General features: G+C 45.8%; 1 protein-coding gene across 4 annotated transcripts in view; it reads left to right on the forward strand.

Moving 5' to 3' along the window:
- The first annotated feature begins 4,502 nt into the window (after positions 1-4,502).
- Positions 4,503-19,891, forward strand: part of MAPK8 (mitogen-activated protein kinase 8) — a 43,570-nt gene continuing 28,181 nt past the window's right edge. For 2 of the 4 annotated variants that reach the window (XM_069752682.1, XM_069752680.1), the window contains exons 1-3: positions 4,763-4,979; positions 11,071-11,251; positions 19,344-19,473. In XM_069752682.1, coding sequence (XP_069608783.1) covers positions 11,130-11,251; positions 19,344-19,473 — 252 coding nt within the window. In that variant the 5' untranslated portion in view covers positions 4,763-4,979; positions 11,071-11,129. Of the gene's footprint in view, positions 4,980-11,070; positions 11,252-19,343; positions 19,474-19,891 lie in introns of all 4 variants that reach the window. The other 2 variants (XM_069752683.1, XM_069752681.1) reach the window with 2 other exon arrangements.

Consider the following 19,891-nt stretch of genomic DNA (forward strand, 5'->3'; position numbering starts at 1 on the left):
CTGAACATTATAGAACCCTATACTTACCGCCCAGATCAGCACTGATCTCCAGCCTGTGCCCCCTGCCGGTCTACACCGTACCAATGACCCCTGGATGCTGAACACTATAGAACCCCATACTTACCGCCCAGACCAGCACTGATCTCCAACCTGTGCCCCCTGCCGGTCTACACCGTACCAATGACCCCTGGGTGCTGAACATTATAGAACCCTACACTTACCGCCCAGACCAGCACTGATCTCCAATCTGTGCCCCCTGCCGGTCTACACCGTACCAATGACCCCTGGGTGCTGAACACTATAGAACCCTATACTTACCGCCCAGACCAGCACTGATCTCCAACCTGTGCCCCCTGCCGGTCTACACCGTACCAATGACCCCTGGGTGCTGAACATTATAGAACCCTACACTTACCTCCCAGACCAGCACTGATCTCCAATCTGTGCCCCCTGCCGCTCTACACCGTACCAATGACCCCTGGGTGCTGAACATTATAGAACCCTATACTTACCGCCCAGACCAGCACTGATCTCCAACCTGTGCCCCCTGCCGGTCTACACCGTATCAATGACCCCTGGGTGCTGAACACTATAGAACCCCATACTTACCTCCCAGACCAGCACTGATCTCCAACCTGTGCCCCCTGCCGGTCTACACCGTACCAATGACCCCTGGGTGCTGAACATTATAGAACCCTACACTTACCGCCCAGACCAGCACTGATCTCCAACCTGTGCCCCCTGCCGGTCTACACCGTACCAATGAGCCCTGGGTGCTGAACACTATAGAACCCTATACTTACCGCCCAGACCAGCACTGATCTCCAACCTGTGCCCCCTGCCGGTCTACACCGTACCAATGACCCCTGGATGCTGAACATTATAGAACCCTATACTTACCGCCCAGATCAGCACTGATCTCCAGCCTGTGCCCCCTGCCGGTCTACACCGTACCAATGACCCCTGGATGCTGAACACTATAGAACCCCATACTTACCGCCCAGACCAGCACTGATCTCCAACCTGTGCCCCCTGCCGGTCTACACCGTACCAATGACCCCTGGGTGCTGAACATTATAGAACCCTACACTTACCGCCCAGACCAGCACTGATCTCCAACCTGTGCCCCCTGCCGGTCTACACCGTACCAATGAGCCCTGGGTGCTGAACACTATAGAACCCTATACTTACCGCCCAGACCAGCACTGATCTCCAACCTGTGCCCCCTGCCGGTCTACACCGTACCAATGACCCCTGGGTGCTGAACACTATAGAACCCTATACTTACCGCCCAGACCAGCACTGATCTCCAACCTGTGCCCCCTGCCGGTCTACACCGTACCAATGACCCCTGGGTGCTGAACACTATAGAACCCTATACTTACCGCCCAGACCAGCACTGATCTCCAACCTGTGCCCCCTGCCGGTCTACACCGTATCAATGACCCCTGGGTGCTGAACACTATAGAACCCTATACTTACCGCCCAGACCAGCACTGATCTCCAACCTGTGCCCCCTGCCGGTCTACACCGTATCAATGACCCCTGGGTGCTGAACACTATAGAACCCCATACTTACCTCCCAGACCAGCACTGATCTCCAACCTGTGCCCCCTGCCGGTCTACACCGTACCAATGACCCCTGGGTGCTGAACATTATAGAACCCTACACTTACCGCCCAGACCAGCACTGATCTCCAACCTGTGCCCCCTGCCGGTCTACACCGTACCAATGAGCCCTGGGTGCTGAACACTATAGAACCCTATACTTACCGCCCAGACCAGCACTGATCTCCAACCTGTGCCCCCTGCCGGTCTACACCGTACCAATGACCCCTGGGTGCTGAACACTATAGAACCCCATACTTACCGCCCAGAGCAGCACTGATCTCCAACCTGTGCCCCCTGCCGGTCTACACCGTACCAATGACCCCTGGGTGCTGAACATTATAGAACCCTACACTTACCGCCCAGACCAGCACTGATCTCCAACCTGTGCCCCCTGCCGGTCTACACCGTACCAATGAGCCCTGGGTGCTGAACACTATAGAACCCTATACTTACCGCCCAGACCAGCACTGATCTCCAACCTGTGCCCCCTGCTGGTCTACACCGTACCAATGACCCCTGGGTGCTGAACATTATAGAACCCTACACTTACCGCCCAGACCAGCACTGATCTCCAACCTGTGCCCCCTGCCGGTCTACACCGTACCAATGAGCCCTGGGTGCTGAACACTATAGAACCCTATACTTACCGCCCAGACCAGCACTGATCTCCAACCTGTGCCCCCTGCCGGTCTACACCGTACCAATGACCCCTGGGTGCTGAACATTATAGAACCCTACACTTACCGCCCAGACCAGCACTGATCTCCAACCTGTGCCCCCTGCCGGTCTACACCGTACCAATGAGCCCTGGGTGCTGAACACTATAGAACCCTATACTTACCGCCCAGACCAGCACTGATCTCCAACCTGTGCCCCCTGCCGGTCTACACCGTACCAATGACCCCTGGGTGCTGAACATTATAGAACCCTACACTTACCTCCCAGACCAGCACTGATCTCCAATCTGTGCCCCCTGCCGCTCTACACCGTACCAATGACCCCTGGGTGCTGAACATTATAGAACCCTATACTTACCGCCCAGACCAGCACTGATCTCCAACCTGTGCCCCCTGCCGGTCTACACCGTACCAATGACCCCTGGGTGCTGAACATTATAGAACCCTATACTTACCGCCCAGACCAGCACTGATCTCCAGCCTGTGCCTCCTGCCGGTCTACACCGTATCAATGACCCCTGGGTGCTGAACACTATAGAACCCTATACTTACCGCCCAGACCAGCACTGATCTCCAACCTGTGCCCCCTGCCGGTCTACACCGTATCAATGACCCCTGGGTGCTGAACACTATAGAACCCCATACTTACCTCCCAGACCAGCACTGATCTCCAACCTGTGCCCCCTGCCGGTCTACACCGTACCAATGACCCCTGGGTGCTGAACATTATAGAACCCTACACTTACCGCCCAGACCAGCACTGATCTCCAACCTGTGCCCCCTGCCGGTCTACACCGTACCAATGAGCCCTGGGTGCTGAACACTATAGAACCCTATACTTACCGCCCAGACCAGCACTGATCTCCAACCTGTGCCCCCTGCCGGTCTACACCGTACCAATGACCCCTGGATGCTGAACATTATAGAACCCTATACTTACCGCCCAGATCAGCACTGATCTCCAGCCTGTGCCCCCTGCCGGTCTACACCGTACCAATGACCCCTGGATGCTGAACACTATAGAACCCCATACTTACCGCCCAGACCAGCACTGATCTCCAACCTGTGCCCCCTGCCGGTCTACACCGTACCAATGACCCCTGGGTGCTGAACATTATAGAACCCTACACTTACCGCCCAGACCAGCACTGATCTCCAATCTGTGCCCCCTGCCGGTCTACACCGTACCAATGACCCCTGGGTGCTGAACACTATAGAACCCTATACTTACCGCCCAGACCAGCACTGATCTCCAACCTGTGCCCCCTGCCGGTCTACACCGTACCAATGACCCCTGGGTGCTGAACATTATAGAACCCTACACTTACCTCCCAGACCAGCACTGATCTCCAATCTGTGCCCCCTGCCGCTCTACACCGTACCAATGACCCCTGGGTGCTGAACATTATAGAACCCTATACTTACCGCCCAGACCAGCACTGATCTCCAACCTGTGCCCCCTGCCGGTCTACACCGTATCAATGACCCCTGGGTGCTGAACACTATAGAACCCCATACTTACCTCCCAGACCAGCACTGATCTCCAACCTGTGCCCCCTGCCGGTCTACACCGTACCAATGACCCCTGGGTGCTGAACATTATAGAACCCTACACTTACCGCCCAGACCAGCACTGATCTCCAACCTGTGCCCCCTGCCGGTCTACACCGTACCAATGAGCCCTGGGTGCTGAACACTATAGAACCCTATACTTACCGCCCAGACCAGCACTGATCTCCAACCTGTGCCCCCTGCCGGTCTACACCGTACCAATGACCCCTGGATGCTGAACATTATAGAACCCTATACTTACCGCCCAGATCAGCACTGATCTCCAGCCTGTGCCCCCTGCCGGTCTACACCGTACCAATGACCCCTGGATGCTGAACACTATAGAACCCCATACTTACCGCCCAGACCAGCACTGATCTCCAACCTGTGCCCCCTGCCGGTCTACACCGTACCAATGACCCCTGGGTGCTGAACATTATAGAACCCTACACTTACCGCCCAGACCAGCACTGATCTCCAACCTGTGCCCCCTGCCGGTCTACACCATACCAATGACCCCTGGGTGCTGAACACTACAGAACCCCATACTTACCGCCCAGACCAGCACTGATCTCCAATCTGTGCCCCCTGCCTGTCTCCATATATAATGTCATGTGATGTGAAGGCTGCTGCTGATTGGTTACACTAGTCATGTATGCTGTTATATTAGGAGATTGGCTGAGAGCGGAGCAGCTTCACCAGTCAGGTAGACAGCCATATGCCTTTTTTTCTATACTTTACCCAGCACCTGAGGCCACTCATAAAGGGATGTTCAAGTGTAGACAACCCCTTTAATGTGACTGAGCACAGTGCAGTTCTTGTGATTTCCAGGCTGCCCTACTAGAGAAGCAGCAAAGGCTTCAAAACGAACATGTAGGCCTCGGTTGCCGGGGCGACACGAAGCGCTGCACGTGACCAGTGACGTAACGAGGACGCAGCAGGCGCACTGGGCGTGTGCGCAGACTTCCGGTTACGTCACGAATTCTCCTCCAAGACCGAGACACCGGGAACGCTATGAACCGGAGAGACCGAGCGGAGATGACGGGCCAGCACGAGTGACGGGGCCCGGAGCACGACAGCGAGGCCGCTGTGAGGACAGAGCGACCGTGGCGGAGCCGCCCTGAGGGGCGCCACAGGCAGGTGAGCGGAGGGACGACATGTCACTGAGGATCCGGCACAATGGGCTGCGGTGCTGGATGGACGGGACGTGACAGATGTCAGAGTGGAGCCCACGGAGCGCTGCCATAGTGGGGGAGGCTGGCAGTGGGGCTAATCCGCTCACAGAAGCCCACCACGGACTGGTCCCATCGTGGCCGTCATCGCCTCCTTATGTCACGACCTTGTTGTCACCTGGAGAATGTCCCCACAGACATCTGTCCCTACCGCGCAGTGTGAGCGGAGCCCATATGGAGGCCGCCATTGTGTCCACCCGCTGCAGGAGGCGGCCAGGTGTAGTCTAAGACCTGCAGCGGGTTACTGGCGGCCGGCCGGTCCTACAGAGGCGCTCGCTGCTGGACACAGGGATGGATCGGTCACCGTGATCCTGCAAAAGGAGGGTTTATTGCCAATGGAAACTTCCTCAGGGTTGTTTTTTTTTTTGAAGAGTTAGACTTGTCTCAAAGCAGTTTGGAAGATGTGTGTGTATCTATCTATATATTATTTGTCTAAGGGTCACTTCCGTCTGTCACGGATATTCATTGGTCGCGGCCTCTGTCTGTCATGGAATCCAAGTCGCTGTTTGGTCGTGGCAAAACGCCCATGACCAATCAGCGATGGGCGCAGTCCGGCAGCAACATGGCCGCTCCATACTCCCCTCCAGTCAGCGCTCACACAGGGTTAATGCCAGCGGGCCTCGGTAACTCACTCCGTTACCACCGCTATTAACCCTGTGAGACCAAGTTTTTACTATTGATGCTGCCTATGCAGCGTCAATAGTAAAAAGATCTAATGTTTAAAAAAAAAATAAAAAAAAATATATATATATATATATATATATATATATATATATATATATATATATATATATATATATATATATATATATATACTCACCTTCCGCCGCTGTAACCGCTCCATGCAAGCGTCAGGTTCCAGGTTCAAGGATGGTATACAACAAGGACCTACCATGACGTCACAGTCATGTGACTGCGACGTCATCACAGGTCCTGCGCTACCAACCCTGGGACCGGAAGCTGCCGAGTGCACCGCACACAGGGCCAGGACTACAAGGGTCCTTCGGAAGGTGAGTATATGTTTATTTTTTATTTATTAACATGTTACATACGTGGCTGGGCAATATACTACGTGGCTGTGCAATATACTATGTGGACATTCATATTCCAGAATGCCTGATGCGTTAGAATTGGGCCACCATCTAGTGTGTGTATATATATCTCTCTATCATTATATATATATATATATATATATATATATATATATATATATATATATATATATATATATATATATATATATATATATATCAGTTAAGTCCATATATATTTGGACAGAGAAAACATTTTTCTAATTTTGCTTATAGACATTACCACAATGAATTTTAAACAAAACAATTCAGATGCAGCTGAAGTTCAGACTTTCAGCTTTCATTTGAGGGTATCAACATTAAAATTTAATGAAGGGTTTAGGAGTTTCAGCTCCTTAACATGTGCCACCCTGTTTTTAAAGGGACCAAAAGTAATTGGACAATTGACTCCAAGGCTATTTCATGGACAGGTGTGGGCAATCCCTTCGTTATGTCATTCTCAATTAAGCAGATAAAAGGCCTGGAGTTGATTTGAGGTGTGGTGCTGCATTTGGAAGGTTTTGCTGTTTAGTAAACATGCGGTCACAGGAGCTCTCCATGCAGGTTAAACAAGCCATCCTTAAGCTGCGAAACAGAGAAAACCCATCCGAGAAATTGCTACAATATTAGGAGTGGCAAAATCTACAGTTTGGTACATCCTGAGAAAGAAAGAAAGCACTGGTGAACTCATCAATGCAAAAAGACCTGGGCGCCCACGGAAGACAACAGTGGTGGATGAGCGCAGAATAATCTCCATGGTGAAGAGAAACCCCTTCACAACAGCCAACCAAGTGAACAACACTCTCCAGGAGGTCGGTGTATCAATATCCAAATCTACCATAAAGAGAAGACTTCATGAACGTAAATACAGAGGGTTCACTGCACGGTGCAAGCCACTCATAAGCATCAAGAATATAAAGGCTAGACTGGACTTCGCTAAAAAACATCTACAAAAGCCAGCACAGTTCTGGAAGAACATTCTTTGGACAGATGAAGCCAAGATCAACTTCTGCCAGAATGATGGAAAGAGAAAAGTATGGCGAAGGCGTGGTACAGCTCATGATCCAAAGCATACCTCATCATCTGTAAAACACGGTGGAGGCAGTGTGATGGCTTGGGCATGCATGGCTGCCGGTGGCACTGGGTCACTAGTGTTTATTGATGATGTGACACAGGACAGAAGCAGCCGAATGAATTCTGAGGTATTCAGAGCCATACTGTGTGCTCAGATCCAGCCAAATGCAGCCAAACTGATTGGTCGTCATTTCATACTACAGATGGACAATGACCCGAAACATAAAGCCAAAGCAACCCAGGAGTTTATTAAAGCAAAGAAGTGGAATATTCTTGAATGGCCAAGTCAGTCACCTGATCTCAACCCAATTGAGCAGCATTTCACTTGTTAAAGACTAAACTTCAGACAGAAAGGCCCACAAACAAACCGCAACTGAAAACCACCGCAGTGAAGGCCTGGCAGAGCATCAAAAAGGAGGAAACACAGCATCTGGTGATGTCCATGAGTTCAAGACTTCAGGCAGTCATTGCCAACAAAGGGTTTTCAACCAAGTACTAGAAATTAACATTTTATTTAAAATTATTTAATCTGTCCCATTACTTTTGGTCCCTTTTAAAAACATGGTGGCACATGTTAAGGAGCTGAAACTCCTAAACCCTTCATCCAATTTTAAATGTGGATACCCTGAAATGAAAGCTGAAAGTCTGGACTTCAACTGCATCTGGATTATTTTAATTGTTTTGTTTAAAATTCATCATGGTAATAATGTCTATAACCAAAATCAGAAAAATGTCTCTGTCCAAATATATATATATATATATATATATATATATATATATATATATATATATATATATATATATATATATATATATATATATATATATATATATATATATATATATATACACACACTGTATATTATACGAGAGGGATAGACAGATATATACACACACACACACACACACACACACACACACACACACACACACACACACACACACACACACACACACACACGTGTTCTCTATATATACTGTGTGTGTATGTACATATATATATTGTGTATATATATCTGTCTCTCTCGTATAATATACAGTATGTGTGTGTATAATGCATACATATATACACACACACATATGTGTGTGTGTGTATATCTCTCTATCTATCTTGCATGCATTGGACCATTCTTAGTTTTGAGAGGGTTAAAGGACATGACACCAGGTGTTTTCCAAAACGGTGTGTGATGCCCCGTTAGAAGTTCCCCCTGCTGCTGCCCCGTGGCGAGCCCCCAGATAAAGGTCATCGCTTAGTGAATAAAAGCACTTTGAATATAGGCTGCACGGATGGAGAAAAAACAAACTCTCGCTGCAGAACTCTCAGACCCCAGTATGGTGATCAAACGCGTTGTCTGGATTCAAGAACCACCATCGAACCTTCAGCCAGTAAAATTTATAAAAGCAAAAGAAATTGATGGAAAAGTATTTGACACTAAAAACACTTTGTGTAAAAACCTATATAAACCAAATGTACACCTAGTTAGTATTGCTGCTTCCGTAATGACCCTGGCTATAAGTGTCCGTATAAAAAGCAGACCTATCGTAGGGTCAGCAGTGGTCATATTGCTCTTATTCCACACACTATTGTGTTAAATCCACTATACAGTTTCACTTTTTATTTGGTTTTAACTTTTATGGCTTCTACTAAGGGGTCACATCCAGTCCTCTTTAAAGGGGTTGTCAGATTTCCATATTTTTTTTTTTTGTTGCTCTAATCTGCAGGAAACAAACAAACCCTAATTGCTTATTACTTACCCTGCCTCAGTCCAGCATTGGCTCTCTGCTTCTGCCACAATCTGTTTGTCTGCACTGCTGACATTGCTGTACATCAACAGCAATGAAGTCAATCGATGAGCTTTGTAGCATAGGCCGCAGATGATACTCTATAATGGATATTAAGCAATGATACGTTCTGGACAACCATTTTATGGGGTGAGTGTCCCCAAAGGGCAAGATAGGGACAGTTTATTGGGAATTAAAATGGATTATTTGCAACGTTCTCTCTGCAGGATCAACTGTGGGGTTATTTTTGGAAACCACCGGTGGGGTTAAAATAGGAATATAATTTGCCAAATAGGGTCACTTTTGGGATTTCTACTATTCTGGCACCTGATATGTCTGCAAATTGTGATCGCGAACTATCAGACAAACTTCTTCCCTTTCCAGCCCTGCCGGGTGCCCAAGATAGTGTATGACAACATGAAGGGTGCTGCCGCACTTGGAAGAGCATCATAAAGTGTTCTTCCCAATATCGCATAGTGGTATTATAATAATGGACACCTTTATTACAGTAATTTGTTACAATAAAGCTGATTTTTAAATCCCCCGTGTTTTGCACATATCGCCCCCCTAAAAGATGCCCCTCCAGGCTTTATGTACCCTTCAGTTGCCCTTTAAACCATCGTACTGTATTTCTAGTGCTCTTGATGGATCATGTGCAGTATGCTCTCACTCCGCTGGCTTCTTGTCCGCATGGTTCTTTGCTTTCACCAATGACAGTGTATTCATCATAGGCTTGTATGAGGCGCTTGTTAGTCTGGAGAAACACCGCCATTCCTTACATCAAGATCTGTACACGTACCTTGGTTTATGGACATCTAAAACCTATAACTGTCCATCACTTTGTCAGACAAGCCCACTAGTGATGAGCGCAAATGCTCGTTATTCGAGTTTGCCGCGGGTGCTGGAGTGAGTTGTTGAAGTCATTGCGGCCACATGTTTTGCGGCGGTTAGATAGCCACAAAACATACAGGGATTTCCCATGTTTGTCAGGCAAGCCCCACGTGTTTTGTTTCTTTCTAACAGCTGCAAAAGCTGCGGGGACTCGAACATCTCGCTCTAGCACCCGCGACACTCGGTGCAAACTGGAGTAACAGCGCTTGCCACTAAAGCCTACTTCACCCTCTTCTTTTCACTATCCATCAATCCAAAACAATTGACACTTTTCAATTCTTCCTTGTCCATAAAGTTCCCCTCTCACAGCTTGAAGGTGCCAGATCTTCAGTGCCAAAGAGCAAATTTATATAAAAGGGAAATAGTACCTATTCCCCCAAAAGAAGTTCACTGGCTCCTCTAGGCCTTTTGCCCTACAACCTCAACTAGTGATCCTACTCCCTCACACTGAATTCAGTCCCGTTGACCGGTCATCACTATCCACCTAAAATATTTAACCTTGCGTTACTTCTGTTAAACATACCATCTTAAAGAAGCACTGTTTTACCCTCTTTATATAATGCAAACCTTTATTTGAAAGCTCGCTTCATGTACCAGAGCAGTACCTAAAGTAAGTGCATGTGCTATATAATATGGTGGCAGTATATTAAGAGGATGAAAACATTGATGGGATGACTTATTTAAGCCTATTGGTAAAAAAAAGCCATCTCTTGACCAGTCTCTAGTCTATAGTCAACCCTTACTAAGGTTTCTTAAAGGGAACCTGACAGCGGATAAATTCTGCCAGATCCACGAGCACCACGTGTCAGACATGGCTGTATAATTTGAGAACATATATTAAAAGCAGGCGGGGGCAAGGGAGGGGGTTTGAGTCGCCAGGGACCCACCTGTCAGACTAGTGTCCCGTGCGGCTCAGTCCCTGCCCACTACCAATGACTGGCAGGTCTCACCCTATACACGTACGCAGGCAATTAATAAATGGTAGTAGTCCAGCAGGCATTTTTCTTACAAGCATCATGGATGTGTGTATATATAGCATGTGGATAAAAATCTTACATTAATGGTGGGTTAGGTGTGTAAGCCGGGCAATGATCTGTGCCCAGTCGCAGAATGAAATACAACTCCTAGGTAATTCCATGTAATGCTTATCGCCATATTTATTTTTTTTTTTTTTCCTTATAGATTTTAACCAATAATAACACTGTGTGGATGAAGCCACAGGGGTAGAAGCTTGTGCAACCATGAGCCGAGGCAAGCGTGACAGCAACTTCTCAGTCTTTGAAATAGGAGACTCCACATTCACAGTTCTGAAGCGCTACCAAAATCTGAAGCCTATTGGGTCTGGAGCACAAGGAATAGTGTGGTAAGGAACCTAATCACTGTTCTGTACATTTTAAAGGGACTAGGTGATCAGAAAATGACTTCTTGTTTTATGGTAAAAGTTTTGAGCAGACTTGTGGTACAGTCACGACTTTGAGCAAGTTGAAAACTGATATATTGCTGATGACCCTTCTTCAACTACGGCAGTGTTTCCCAAGCTCCAGTCCTCACAGACCCCACAGGTCATATTTTCATGATTTCCATAGTGTTGCACAGGTGAGACAATTCCTAATGCCTTGATGATACTTCCACTACTTGCGCAATACTAAGGAAATCCTGAGAACCTGACCCGTGGGGTCCGTGAGGACTGGAGTTTGGGAAACACTGAGCTACGGTATTTAATGATGTGTCCCCTACTCTACCTTTTGTGTTTTCCCATACCATACATGGCATTGAAAATGTTAAATGGCGTCTATCGCCCTCAAACTTTAGTTAAACCCCTTATATAAGTATATAGAGGATTTAGCCGCTTAAATACATATAGTATAGATTTTAATAGTTTAGCTGCCATAAAAAAAACATTTCTCCTATGCAAATGAGGGGGCTTCAGTACACCTTTGGCCTGGTTATGAGCTTCGGTGCCACATCAGTTTCCATACTGATCACTTCAAAAACCTGACCGTCACATCCAAACATAGACTAAGTGTGAACAGGTGCTGAACCTAGAGTCGCCAACTCGTATATAGTTAAGTAAATAAGGCAGTACACTGCAGCGCTAGAACATGCAAACTTGAAACACAAAATTTGAACTGCATTACTGCACTAGAAATATGAAAAATGAGAGCGTTTAGCGCATAAAAATGGCCAATTTTATGTGTACCTGGTAGCCCCTTTACAGCATCTCTCTTATACCAGGTCCTAAACTTGCCTTACCTCGCTGAGAATAAACGTCTCCATCTGAATGGGTACATGTGAAACCTCTTCCTAGACTAAAATTCTCTCTCTCTGTGGAGGGGTATTGGACCTGCTGTAATTAAAACACATGTGGCTAGGAGGCGGAGTGCACGATCAGAAGGCTAGAGAATACATTTCAAAAACCTGACCTGCACATCCAAACATAGACTCAGTGTGAACAGGTGCTGAACCTAGAGTCGCCAACTCGTATATAGTTAAGTAAATAAGGCAGCACACTGCAGCGCTAAAACATGTAAACTTGAAAACACGAAATTTGAACTGCATTACTGCACTAGAAATATGAAAAATGAGAGCGTTTAGCGACTCTAGGTTCAGCACCTGTTCACACTTAGTCTGTTTGGATGTGCCGGTCAGGTTTTTGAAATGTATTCTCTAGCCTTCTGATCGTGCACTCCGCCTCCTAGCCACAGGTGTTTTAATTACGGCAGGTCCAATACCCCTCCACAGAGAGAGAGAATTTTAGTCTAAGAAGAGGTTTCACATGTACCCATTCAGATGGAGACGTTTATTCTCAGCGAGGTAAGGCAAGTCTAGGACCTGTTATAAGAGAGATGCCATAAAGGGGCTACCAGGTACACATAAAATTGGCCATTTTTATCCGCTAAACGCTCTCATTTTTCATATTTCTAGTGCAGTAATGCAGTTCAAATTTCGTGTTTCAAGTTTGCATGTTCTAGCGCTGCAGTGTGCTGCCTTATTTACTTATCCATACTGATCACTGTCATATCTTGGTTGCCAGCACTCACCTGAATTCAGTATCTTAACATGGACACTGCAAGAGCCCACGGTGTGCCATGCCGGACTCTCATAACTGGCTTGTGCCTTCAGCTGCTGCTCGGATTCGTATTGGACTGCAGATGTGAACCAGAGATGACATTGTGTTCTGGGGGCTCATTCACACGGCAGTGTTTGCGTCTAAGTGCTATCCTTGTGCTCCGTGCAGCAAAATCATGGAAACTTGTCCGATGTTGATCAAAATTGTCAATGCAAGTCTACGGGTCTGTGGAAAAAAATAAATTGAACAGTACTCCTATGCCATCTGGGTGCTGTCTGCTTTTCTCTGACTGCTAGATAAAGAACATGTGCATGGATGGACTGCGCCTCTCCCGACTCAAGCATGACTGTCTCATAGAAGTGCATGAAGCTGTTATGCTTGGGTCAGGAGAGCCACTGCCAGTTTGTGCACTATGGTCCGAGATCAGACTAAGATCTACCGATAATTACACAAGCCGGTATATAATAAATAAAAAGTATATAATGTGTTGGATAGAACAGTGATGTGCAGGACCCGTTGAAGCGTTGATACGCGAAACGGCCGTCTCTCCCTTCTCTATCCCCACATGCCTCTGTATCCTGCTTGTCACTGTTATGTCCTGTAACCTTCAAATGGAGTAAAGGACTTTTACAACGCACGCAATGTTGAGTGCCGCATACTTCTAATACTATGCAACACATTATATACTTTTTATTATTTGATATACCGGCTTGTGGCTTATACCCGCAACCTGTTGTACCACAAGGATATAGGATTATATGACGTCATGGTACTAGTTAAATATTTTGTAATTATCTCTATCCTAGTCTTGCTTATTTTTTGCCACCTATCAGCGTCCCTCATTTGTCATCTCTTCTTATCTTTATTTTTTTTTTATTCATTTTTTTAATATTTGCGATTTATTAAAAAATAAATTGAATTATGGATCTCTTCTCCCATTGGATCCTTTACACCCATGGTTTGAATTTGTAATGTTTGCAAAAGTTTAAGTGGCAACAATATTATCAGCGGATATCACTGTGTAATTATCGGTAGATCTTAGTCTGATCTCGGACCACAGTGCACAAACTGGCAGTGGCTCTCCTGACCCAAGTGTCATGTCTGCATATGCCCTGATGAAGAGAATTTTATTGGCAAGACCATCAATAATTTGTGACATTTTAGCTCTTCCTGAGCCTTGATCTCAGTGTCGCTAAAGCATATATGTATAGAAGTAAAAATAAACTGGAAAAGGAAAAATATAATGCATAAATACCATAATTGTAAATTTATGATCACTAAAATATAATCCTACATACAGCTGAGCATAGAATTAGGATAGGGTAATGATCTACCGCAGGGAGGACAAACTCAAATACAGAGGGCCAAAGCTTGGACAAAGTCATGGGCCAACCTTGATATTTATTAAGGAAAAACTCTGAATTGTTGACTTTTTTTCATCAAATATAGCAATGAACTTTTTTATATGGAAACAAACTTAAAGGGGTTGTCCCACGAACAATCCTCCACATGCAAAGTATGATGACCCTCCTGTACCCCCCTCCTCAACTCCTCTGAGAAAGTATTCTGACCCAACACAGTATGATTCCCTAACTTAATCCCCACATAGTGCTCCAGACAGTATAATGGCCCCCACATAGTGCTCCAGACAGTATAATGGCCCCCACATAGTGCTCCAGACAGTATAATGGCCCCCACATAGTGCTCCAGACAGTATAATGGCCCCCACATAGTGCTCCAGACAGTATAATGGCCCCCACATAGTGCTCCAGACCGTATAATGGCCCCCACATAGTGCTCCAGACAGTATAATGGCCCCCACATAGTGCTCCAGACAGTATAATGGCCCCCACATAGTGCTCCAGACAGTATAATGGCCCCCACATAGTGCTCCAGACCGTATAATGGCCCCCATATAGTGCTCCAGACAGTATAATGGCCCCCACATAGTGCTCCAGACAGTATAATGGCCCCCACATAGTGCTCCAGACCGTATAATGGCCCCCACATAGTGCTCCAGACAGTATAATGGCCACGTAAAATAAATACTCACCTCTCCTCGTTTCCTTGCTGCTCCAGTCTCTGCAGTGCATCTTCTGATCCTCTGCACCGCTCAGCACAGTGGGTGCATTGTAACAACTTCATCTAGCCTGCTGTGCCGCGATGTCAGACGCAGAGGGAGAATGATGGTGGAGGGAACGGGCCAAATGTATTTACCCTGTGGGCCAGAGTTTGACATGATCTAGAGCAACAAGAGATCAATAACGCAATATCGGACTTGTTATCCAGGCTGTATGGTAACAGGGGAATCCCAGTATGAAATGTATGTACTCAAAATTATTGATATACAGTTCAGTGGAGAAATGGGGCAAGTTTACATAAAATGTATATGGTTATCTATGGGAACAAAAGGAGCATATCCTGAAGCCCAGCCAGTAGAGGAGACCTACCAGAATGCAGAGGAAGAGACTGTGGTACCTAAGTTGGGTTCTTACTGGTCTGCTGGGAAAACTGATGGAGCATTGTGCTCTGGTGAAGCGGCAGCAACAAGTGGCGTTCAAGGTGAGGTGTCCGAGGCTGTTTAAATAGGAGAGAGGGTGGAACAGGTTGTGATGGTGTAGAGAGGGGACGAGGAAGCTCCCATCACTGTGGGCAGAACAAGGGATCAAATCAAGGAGGATGAGAAAATGCAAAACGGAGGCGTAAAAGTCACATCACGATGGGCAGGACTAAGGATGAGATGATGTGGTCTGTGTCACCAAAGCTTCACTGCTCTAGTCACATGGAGTGCGAGTAATGTGAATGGGCATGGGCGGACTCCCAGGACCTCATCATAGGGGAGCATAATGGAACATCCATATGTGTCAGTGCTAGCCAGCCATTGGTAAATGACTGGAAGGAATAAAAATGGCTGCTATACAAGTGACAAGAACAGGCGTAGAAAATCAAGTATAACTCGAGTCCATAAATGTATGGGGGGGAAACAAGAAAATAAAAGAACTGGGAAGGATGCCAAATACATGCCCGGGTCTGGGACCATACTACTTAATTGCTACTGACTGGACGAAAATAAAATAGAATGTAAGTGGTTCTAACAGACACCATCTTTTATACTGAGCGTCGATCCCCATCCATACAGAGCCACATCATGCCAGTTCTAATATTCAAATCAATAAGTCATATTCCCTATTAAATCCCTTGGGATGTTTGCAAAGTAGGAATTAAAAAAAAATAAATAAATAAAAAAGTGAATTCTTTTGATGTAATTCCAGTCAGAATCCTCCCATCTAGCCTAACCAGATCTCACACTATGCTCTGATGAGGGGCAGTACTCTGAAACACCATATCTTCCATTTGAGATTCTGGTTTGGCATTTAAGTCATGTTGCCTTTCTGAAGACCCAATTTGCATATTTAATTTCCATTTTTAGCATTATCATTTTTCACTCCTTCTTCCCAGAGCCATAACTTTTTTTTTTTTTTTTTTTTTCGTCAATGGGGACGAGTTGTACTTTTGAATTACACCATTGATTTTACTGCAGCGTGTCCTGGAAAATGGGAGAAAAATTCCAAATGTGGTGAGATTGCAAAAATATAAGTGCAATTCCACATTTTTATTTTTTTTACCATGTTTACTAAATGAATCACAGTAATCAACTAATAAGTACCAAAGAAAAAAAATCACTGAATAGCACCAAATTATTAATACCACTTATATAACTTAACTTTTAACACACTAATAAAGTCTGCATAATAACACCACAAAAATGTCACCCCAATACAAAGTCTGTGTTAAATAATGAGTGAAGGAAACAGGAGAGAGCAATCCCTATTGTATTACTATTGTCTCCCTACCTGCCAGCGGAGGTTGGTACCCTCAATCCTGCGCAATGGCGCCTCTCATCGGCAGCTGTTCCTCCCTCTTCCTAAATGCCCCTATCAAGATAAATGGGGTGCAAAGGTTTTCAGTAAGTTACCATATGTAATCAGGTCAACGTGATACCCTACTCCTGATATACCATATGGTACGTGAAATATGAGCCAGCAAAAACAGACAAATTCGAAAATAGATATTGCGCATAGTCCCAGATATCAAGGGGAGGGTTTTTTGGTATCCACAAATAAAAATGGCTTTAAATTAAGATAACACATCAGGCATTTTCCTGCATTCAAGAGGTTGCTTTTTAACCATCGGCTAAACTCCACATCTGTACTGCACATATCCCCACTGTGAACCAACCTGGTACATAAACAATGCTTCACATGTACGCACCCTAAATGGGATTATATTCCAATAGTAGCCAATTCTCACTTGTGACCAAATTTCTATTGCTCATATCCCCAAAAGAAAGACACCAAGTTTTTTAGGATTCACATGCCCCATGCAAAATATACCTTATACCAATAGATCCAGCATGTATAATCTCGACGCGTTTCCCCATTGTTTGGTTCCTCAGGAGAACATGCTGGTATAGCCCTTCATCAAAGAGGGACTTATCTTACCATAGATGTAAAGCTTAGCGTGGGAGTGATGCCCGTCCACCACAAAACAGGAGTCTGTGTCCGCCATGCTAGTTTTCTCATCACATCCCCTCCATTTTAGGAATCGCGATGTACTACTTCCGGGTAATCCCGGTCTCTGTTTCCTGTGTATGTGGAACGCAAACCGCATCGCATCCACATCCGTTTCCTGCCTCCATGGAACGCAGGTTTGGTCCTCTTTGCGCATGCGCCAGGAGTCAATACCGGAGTATTCTTATTAATCTCGACATACAGTTATATGAAAAAGTTTGGGCACCCCTATTAATCTTAAGCTCAATGTTTTATAAAAATGTTTTTTGCAACAGCTATTTCAGTTTCATATATCTAATAACTGTTGGACACAGTAATGTTTCTGCCTTGAAATGAGGTTTATTGTTCAAACAGAAAATGTGCAATCTGCATTCAAACAAAATTTGACAGGTGCATAAGTATGGGCACCCCACCAGAAAAGTGACAATATTTAGTAGATCCTCCTTTTGCAAAAATAACAGCCCCTAGTCGCTTCCTGTAGCTTTTAATGAGTTCCTGGATGAAGGTATTTTTGACCATTCCTCTTTACAAAACAATTCCAGTTCAGTTAAGTTTGATGGTCGCCGAGCATGGACAGCCCTCTTCAAAAGATCCCACAGATGTTCAATGATATTCAGGTCTGGGGACTGGGATGGCCATTCCAGAACAGTGTAATTGTTCCTCTGCATGAATGCCTGAGTAGATTTGGAGCGGTGTTTTGGATCATTGTCTTGCTGAAAGATCCATCCCCTGCGGAGCTTCAATTTTGCACGCCGGCTCTGGTGTCACTGTCCCGCCTTCGGACAAATCGAACATCAGGAGGAAATCTGCGCTGTAGCTGCTCTGACTTCCTTTTCCTGCTGAATTCGACAGGAGCCGGGACAGTGATGCGAGCACTGATTAGGCATCAGCGTTGCATGTCACAACAGCACAACTGGCGGAGTGCAGGCACCGCGAGAACAGGAGGAGAGTATAAGCTTTACTATTTATGGAGGCTGAGCAAGGAGTATGACAAGAAGATGTTTAAGAAGTGGAAGACGTTTTTTCTTTTTCCTGGCAGTCCTTCTAATCACAGCAGGATTACAATGGTGTCCAACACGTATATATAGATAATAGATCACCATTTACAATAGGTGATATCACAATTCGCCTTTTCCCTCTCCCTGGTCAATGATTTCTGGACAAGTATCACAGCATATCTATAGAAATCAACGAGTCAGTGCCATCTGTGCAATGAAGCCTATGTATTAAAGCTGTTAACACTTAACCCTCCCTTTATCTTGAGAACTCTTCTCTTCTAGATCATTAATGAGATGAGGATGTAGCTTATCGATTTACAAGCATATTCCCCCTCTAGTACATTTATATCGTATCCTGTGGATAATCCTAGCACTGGGCTAAAATAAAATGGCGCCTGGTTCTACTTGTTGTTGAGAACTGTGCATGACAGGATACGGGCAAATATCACATCTGATGCGTGGTACTCTTCTATGTCCTGTGTCTGCCATTTTTGCTATGTGCAAGTGTCATTCTGTGACACACTGCACACGAGCAAATAAAAATTGCAGCCCCCAGTGCCAAAAAGACTCCAAAAAATTCATGAAAAAATTGTGATCCTGCATAGGTAGGGAGCAGGAGCTGTGTAGTCAGGGGGAGTGGTGCACATTTCCATTGTACTTGGGGCTAAAGTACCAGTGTTTCAAGTGTAGTCTTCCTGGTATTTTACAGGAGTTAGTATTTTGATTTGTGTTTAACTTATTTCCTTCACTTTATTAAGTCCTCAGCCACCTCTATTGTTATGAGTAATTGACTTGTTTTATGCTTTTTTTCCATAGTGCTGCTTATGATACTGTTCTTGAGCGTCATGTTGCCATCAAAAAGCTGAGCCGGCCCTTCCAGAACCAAACGCATGCTAAGAGGGCCTACCGAGAGCTTGTACTCATGAAATGCGTCAATCACAAGAATGTAAGTCTAGGTTAGGGGTTAATGTCAGCATAAAGCCTCATCAGATACTAATTTGAGGAACTTAGAGGTTGTCCAGTCTTGTGGTTCAAGTTTGCAGTCTGTCACTACAGACTTGTTAATCTTCACAGCTTGCATAGTGTGCACTGTCAGGATTCTCTGGCCCCAGACGTGAGCGGTCATGGGACCGCAGGTATGTGAGCTGCATACTTCTGGCCAGCTAGAAACAGACTGGAGCAGCATCCTGAGGGAACGGGGTGAGGGGAGTAGTTTATTTTATTTTTCCAAATGCCAATAGCTCTGGTGCACTGGCATTGGGAGCCATCACACTGAGTGAAGGAGAGTTGGCACTGACTGCCATCATACTGAGTAGGGAGGAGGTTTGGAAGTTGGTAATAAGGACCATCATACTGAGTGTGTG

The sequence above is a fragment of the Ranitomeya imitator genome, chromosome 2 (assembly GCF_032444005.1).
Source record: "Ranitomeya imitator isolate aRanImi1 chromosome 2, aRanImi1.pri, whole genome shotgun sequence".
NCBI classification, from domain to species: domain Eukaryota; kingdom Metazoa; phylum Chordata; class Amphibia; order Anura; family Dendrobatidae; genus Ranitomeya; species Ranitomeya imitator.